At 58.4% G+C, this 7075-nt stretch overlaps 1 protein-coding gene across 1 annotated transcript in view; it reads right to left on the minus strand.

Annotated features, from left to right (window-relative positions):
- Positions 1–294: 294 nt before the first annotated feature.
- The window catches only part of LOC109294803 (unconventional myosin-Vb-like), a 72907-nt gene continuing 66126 nt past the window's right edge, over positions 295–7075 (minus strand). The window contains exons 31-37 of the mRNA XM_019513282.1: positions 5998–6149; positions 4007–4096; positions 3271–3421; positions 2739–3009; positions 2026–2200; positions 1357–1437; positions 295–1259 (exon numbers count right to left, since the gene is read on the minus strand). Of these exons, the coding sequence (XP_019368827.1) occupies positions 1101–1259; positions 1357–1437; positions 2026–2200; positions 2739–3009; positions 3271–3421; positions 4007–4096; positions 5998–6149 (1079 nt within the window). The 3' untranslated portion in view covers positions 295–1100. The remainder of the gene's footprint in view (positions 1260–1356; positions 1438–2025; positions 2201–2738; positions 3010–3270; positions 3422–4006; positions 4097–5997; positions 6150–7075) is intronic.

Genomic DNA, 7075 nt, shown 5'->3' on the forward strand with positions numbered 1-7075 from the left:
ACCTCTGTTCTACCCCATTGCAGAAGTGAGAGCAGGACGTTTGCCTGCCAAGGGGTGCTGGGTTGGAGGTCAGGGCACAGAGAGGGCCATGCATTCTGCATCAAGGCCTCCATGCCCCTGTGGCCCCCAACGAGCCATGTTCCTGTTGAGGGGCCTCTCAGCTTAGGCAGTAGACAGGCCCCACTACCCCATGTTGATCACCCCCAGCCCCACACTAGCGCAGACCAGAGGCCAGGCAGCTTGCTCCTATGCCCAACCTCAGCCCACAAGTGCCATGATGCACCGACGGGTGGGCAGACTCCACAGCATCAGACTTTATTAATAAACAACTTCAGACCAGTTCTAAAAAACACAGAGGCATTTCACCGAACACGTGTGGGACTGGATGAGGTCCCAGCTCTCATGCAGGCACCAGCTGCTGGAGCCTGGGAGACCACAGTGCCCAGGGAGTCATCTGCAAGGGTACACCCGCTTCCCTCCCTTGGGAGCAGCAAGGACTCCCTACTCCTCCCAGCCGGGCAGCACCATCGTGCCCAGGACCAGCCCTCCCTACCATTCCAGACCGGTTTTTAAATAAATAACTGACTAAAATGAGTCATCTGTGCTCAGTTGCTGCTCACTGCAGCCCTGGCCCCTCTGCTCACCCCCCTGGCCCAGCCCACTGGGAAGCAACACGGTGATGCCACATGTACTCAGTCCAGAGTAAGCCTGGCTCTCCTCCGAGTCCAGCATGGCTCTGACAAGGTGCCAGAGAGCGAGGCTCCTTCCCCCTTTGTGCACAGCATTTTCCCAGTCCCATTGCTAAAAAACCAAAGCTACCCAAGATGCATCCATGGCCATTAGGCTGTAGATGAGTCTCTTGCTATTCCAGTGCCCATCTAGCATTAGTACAGAGGGGCTGCATGCACTCAGTGCATGAAAATACGGGCATCTGGGAGCCCACAGACCTGCCTTTGGAAGGGTGCAGTGCCCAGACCCTGCCTTCTAGTGCCTCAATTGTCAGTCCCGTGAGTCCCAGAGCAGCTGGCTCCTTCTCCACAAGGCTTGGCCTGTCCACACAGCAGGCCATTGCGTGACTGATCCCTCCCTGGCAGCGTGGCTCACACATGCGACAGGAATGTCAGGTTGAGGCCATCAGGAAGGCAGATCTCATCCATGTGCACAGGCGAGTGGGAGAACGGCAGAGGTACAGGGAAGAGCTGAGCCGTGTCCACCAGCAGCTGGCAGGGGCCACTCCGGTTTTGCTCTGCCAGGTGTTTCTGTGGAGACAGCCCTCCCATGAGTCACACTGCTGGGCACCCCCAGCTTTCCCCACGTACTCATGCTAGGGCCTGCTGCAGACAGCTGGTTACTCACCTCCACACTACTGATGAAGCGGGGGCTCACGCGCTCCTCCAGCCCAGGGGCAGGGGTGTAAGCCCGCAGGAGCTTCACCACCTGCATAAGGAGATGGACTATGACTGCAGTTGCTGCCCATCCACCTCCACCACAAAGCAGCCCCAGGGGGCAAGGCCCTAGACCTAGGCCAGAGCAAGTCTATGGACCTTTCTCTGCATCTCAAGCCCAGATGCTGGGCTAAGGAGGCAGCAGCTGCAGCTTGCTCTACTCCAGCCTCTCCCAAACCTCTTGGGAGATCTCAAGAGTGATGGCTGCAGTCCTGCTTCAAGGCAAGACGCATGAGGAGTTCTGGGGACAACATTAAGCCGCAGCCTGCCACAGCATGAGCCAGTGCAGGAAGACCACCGCTCATTCCTCTGACCTTTGCTGCTCTCCAAGGCAGACAAGGGTCCAGCGACTACTAGCCAGCATCTCTGCCAGGCAGAGGCTAGCCTAGGAGCTCAGAGGAGCATTCCCTGTGGCATGTCCAATACCTGATGCACCATCACTAGTGATGCCCTCCCCACCAGGGCTTTACTAATCAGCATGGAGCCCCCTCACCAGGGCAGGCTAGAGCTCTGCAGGGGGCAGAGCCCCTAGGACTTCCCAGCCAGGTCTACCTGCCAGACACAGGGTGGCCCGCTGTACCTGCTGGGGAGACAATGCCGTGCACAGGCAGCAGATGGCTTCAGCATCCTCCTCACTCATCTTCTTCACCTGCAGCAGCTGGGCAGCCTGGATGAGGGGCTCCAGGATAGCTGTGGCCCCGCTCTGCTGGAGGCCTTCTGCCCGCAGCCACTCCTCCAGCTGGCTCACATTGTACCTGGAATGGGGCTACAGTGCTGAGGGAAGGAGGTGCTGCAGCCCCCAACCCAGCCCCACATGGTGGGCAGCAGCAGTGGCCATGCCAGCATGTCTGGCCTGTGGATGCTTGGCAATCAGTGCCTAACCCATGCTGCCCAGGGGGCTAGGGCCTTGACCAGGTTCCTGCTCAGAGCCCTCCCCTCCACACTAAACTAATAACCTGCTGGGGGTGCTGCTTAAGTAGCAGTGGCAAAGCTGGGCAAGAGAGTCACAGCCCAGATTTGAGACCCAAGATCCTAACAGTGCCCTGGTCACCACTTTAGCTACAAGGGGCATACCCAGGTCAGGCCACAACCCCTTGGCTTAACTTGGAGGTACCAAACCTGCCTTTGCAAAGGCCTGGGTTAGGGACTCCTAGGTGGGACACAGCTGTGGTTCTCCTGGGCCAGGAGAAGCCATGGTGGTGAAGAGTAGGTTGGGCAGGACTAGGGCTTCCCTCTACCCCAGGCACAACAGCCACAGATCTAGAGTTCACCAGGACCGAGGTACAGACTGACCTGAGCTGGACACCCTGGCTCCACGAGCACGCGTCCCTCCGCAGGAGCAGGTAGTTGAGGGCTGTGCCACTAATGAGAAAGAGGAGCTGCCGCACAGCCTGCTGCACTATCGCAGGCTCCAGGTCATGGCTCTTGAGCACCTTGTGGAAGGCACCGAGCTGCAGGAGCAGGGAGTCGAGCGTGTAGGCAGGGGCCCCCTGTGGCCTGCGGCTGCCCGATGGCCTGGCCAAGGACAAGCCCGGGATGGTTTCGCTCTCCAGCATGGCAGCAACTAGCAGGGCATGGACACAGAGACAGGGTTGGAGTCTGTGCCCAGCCTGGCAGAGATGTGGGGCTGAAGTCCCAGCCCCTGATGATATTAGGTAGCAGGGAAGAGCCCTTGGGAACAGCTGCTAGCCATGGCAGGAAGGCCCCTCAGATCTGCTGGGATGTCTCCTCCCCTCCCCAGGGTGGCTGTGCTATGGTACCAATGCCCTAGTGCTGCCCTGCAGCCCATGCTAGGTCCCGTCTCCACAGGGAACACAGAACATACCAATCATGGGCTTCAGTTTCTTTTCTGCCGTGCCAATGAGCTGCTGGTAGATCTGGATGGCCAAGTCACCCAGGCTCTGGCAGTGGCTGGCAGGGTTGCAGTGCTGCAGGCAGTGCTGGTTCTGCTTGGGGGTGTTCACCTGCCGGTAGCTCTGCGGAGACGGCAAGAGGGGCTGGAATCCAGAGACAAGTGCGACACCGAGCCAGCCCCTGCTCTCCACAGCAATGGCCTCCCTGCAGGCCCAAAACCTGGCCCAGCTGCCACCCATGGCCCCGACAGCTGGGAGTCTTTACTCTTCCAGACTAGTGACACCTTCTGATCTTGACTCCCTCCAAGGCACCCAGCAGCTCCCAATGTCTGCACAGTGCAGGTGGTGGTGGAAGTTCTGGGGTTAGGAGCCTTTCCCCAGAACTACTGACAACCATAAAGTCCCCTTCTCCGGCCTCGGTGAGATGCATCTCGCCTACAGAGAGCAGCTCTGGATACAGCAGCCTACAGCAGGCCCTTTCAGGAGAGGCTGGTGCCCTGTGCTGTGCAAGGGCTGCCCACAACTCTGCTGCAGCTCAGGGGCCTGCATCTGATGGCAGCCAGCACTGGGGACCCATCACAGGGATGAGATAAAAGAGAACCTGCAGCCCTTGGGGGTACTGAGCTCTGGCTCTGCCTCCACCACAATGCACCCGAACCCACCCACAGGCCAGGTCCAGGCTGCCTAGGCTGGGCCAGGCCTGCTCACCTCATCCCTGCCATACTGCCTCAGGCAGTTGAGGAGGCAGCAGGTGTTGGCGAGCCAGAACGTCACCACATCGAAGTCCTCGCTGTGCTTCTAGAGGCAGGAGGGAAGGAAGCAAGGGGTCAGAGCACATGCAAGGGATCCTCAGGCAACTGGTGGTGGGGCAGCTGTTAGAAGACATGGTGACGGCCCTCGGCATGCCTGCTCCCAGCTCAGCCCTCCTTCAGCCCCGGGGCCAGAAGGGAGTGCTGCTTCCAGCCCAGAAGTAGAGAGCCTGAAGCAAGGAGCCCAGCACCTCCCTCAGTTCAAGGCAGCCAAATGTCCCCAGGGGCAGGGGATTCAGACATGTGCTAGACCCCAACACCTCCTGCACTAGGACTGCACAAGGTAGGAGGCAGAGCCCACAGGCAACAAAGGGCAAGAAGGGAAGGGGAAAAGGGCATCTGTCTGACCTGGAATCCTCCAGGAAAAAGCACCAGGGAAACCTTAGCCAGGGGCCTTGGACTACTTTTAGAGAAGAGTTGCCAGCTCCATCTGGACTGGGGTGCTTAGGCACTGGGTCTCTGCTGGCAGCCTGTTCAGATAGCACCAAGCCAGCCTGCCCTCCTTCACCAGCACAGACCGAGGCTTAAGGAGCCTGCAGCTCTGCCAGGGGCATCTGGGAGGACACTCCAGTTCAATGCCCCAGAAGAAGCACCTGTGGGCGGTCATATTCTTCCCCCTCAGCTGAACCTCCCTCCCCTTTCAGCCCCAAAGACTGGCCCCCAGGGCCCTCCCCACCCTGTCAATGGGATTTGCTGTTCCTCCTTTCCTTCAGGGCTACTGAAGTAGCAGTGCTCCTTCTCCTTGTAGCCACAGCCTGGCCTGGTGCTTGGAGTCTGACCACGTATGGGCATGGACATGCCCACCCCTCCCCACCCCCAGCTGATCCCCTGCCCCAGTCAGCTTTAAGGGGGTTGCAGCTAGCAACATTTGAGACAGATTGGCATGGAAGTAGAAGCCATGTCTCCTGCCACGCCAAAACCACCTCCACCCCCCCAAGTCACTGCAGACCGTCCATGCAACGCATCACAGGCCAAAATCAGCTCCACAGAAGTGAGGAAAGCAAGGCAGAGAATTAATCACACCCCCAGAAAGTCACAGGAAGCCTACAGCACGGCCAAGAGAACTTGGGTGTCCTGGCTCAGTGCTGCCCCTGGACTACACTACAGCCTTCTGGTCACCCAGGAGGGGATCCATCCCATGTCCCCAGAACTGGCTCTAGCAGTGCCATGACAGCCATGTGGCTGCATGCATTTGAAGCAGCATGGGCGTGTGCTCCAGCTCCAGAGAACACAGCCTGATCAGGCTTCTTCCAGCCAGGGCCCGTTAGAGCAGGGCCGTGTGGAGGGACACAGCTTTTGCCTCAGCCCTTCCATGCCTACTTACAGCAGACTGGGAAGACAGGTCACCTCACTGTAGCAAGTGCAAAGAGCACTGAGCTGGCCAGTTCAAGCCAGCTGCTGCCCAGTCTGGACCCCAGCATTCACCACTCAGTGCTACAGCAGCAGTGGTGGCAGCCTGGTGCCTTAAGCCAGGAGTCCTGGCTCCCAGTGCTTGGGGCTGGGGTCCAGTGGCATTCACTGCCCCAGGAAAGCTGCAAAAGTTCCCAGAAGACCCTCAGCCAGCACAAGCACCACTGGGCTGCTGCTGGCAGAGACCAGCTAGTGAACCATGTTCCTGACAGGGGAGATTGCTCCAGCACCATGAGCAGCTGAGCCTGAAGATGGAGCAGCTTCATGGATACAGGATCAGTAGGAGTACACAGGGGCCAGCACACCCTCCACCCCAGGCAGGCAGGCAGGAAGGGCACATCTCAGGTCTAGAAAGGAGCTTCTGGGCAGCTAGGGAGAAAGCCACACATGGAGAAGCACTGGTGGGGACACACAGCAGGGCCACAGCCACGCTTTTTGCCTTCCCAAGCTGGGCAGCCCATGTCTTGCAGCTCTCTCTACCTTCATGACTCTCTTGATGCCACTGATGGCAGCAGCAAGGAGTGAGCGGATCCTGTGCTCGTCCTGGCAGTAGTCCGCATGCCGCAGGCACATGAAGAGGATGTAGCCTGGCAGTGTTGGAAGGGTACCAGGGATGTGCTGAGGCTGGAAATCTGGAATGGGAGGAACAGAAAAAAAACTCAGTCTGCAACAGGCCCTTCCCTAGATGGAAGGGAGCATTATGTCATGGCACCAAGTTGCTCCTTCCTGAAGTCAGGCTGCATCTCACCTGACCCTGTGGGACAGTGAGCCCACAACATCACCTTCCTGCATACAGGGTCTATTGGAAGAAAGTCCCTGGGTGCAAAAAAACTCGGGCAGGAGGAACAGCAAAATGCAGACCCAGTCTCCCCACCCACCATAATGCTACTCCTATGGGCTTCCATGAATTCTCAGACCAAGTCCCCATCCATATAGATAGGCTGGGCTGGCTTGAAAAAGTTTAACCAGAGCAGCTTTGGGTTTAGCCCAGCCCTAGATGAGCAGCACCCAGTGCTGGGCACAGTGCTGCTATACACAGCTGGCTGAAGCCCCATGGGGCATCTCTCTCTCCCCTACCCCAGCCAGGATGTGCCAGTCTGCCCCTCCTGGCAGCTGCTGCACTCATCTGCTGGCATCTTAATTCTTTACAGTATTTGGGAAGAAAGCCTTGAGCTGCCTTCAATGACTTGACTCTGACAAGGCACTAGCCAGACTTTGTCCCTGCTGGGGTAACCTGGGAGGCCAAGCTGCACGACGCCCAGACTGCCAGCCTCAAGGGCCAGTCCAAGCTGCCGCCTCAGAAGAACAAGGTGTTTAGACACCCTCTTCTTCAGCAGGCATACTGCTGGCAGAGGGCTGCTCTCCATGCGCAGAGCATCATTAGAGCTCATCCTGGCACCTCTTCCTGAGCTGATAGTTTTATGGCAGAGATGGTGCTTTGCTTCAGCAGGGTTGGGGCAGCCTTGACCACCACTTTAGTGGCCACATGGGCACTGTCAGGGCCCTCCTGCAATATCTGTGCAGTGTCAGGAGTTTGAACAGGCTCAGGTCCCCACTT

Source organism: Gavialis gangeticus, unplaced genomic scaffold (genome assembly GCF_001723915.1).
Source record: "Gavialis gangeticus isolate Ggan-Ray unplaced genomic scaffold, GavGan_comp1, whole genome shotgun sequence".
Taxonomy (NCBI): domain Eukaryota; kingdom Metazoa; phylum Chordata; order Crocodylia; family Gavialidae; genus Gavialis; species Gavialis gangeticus.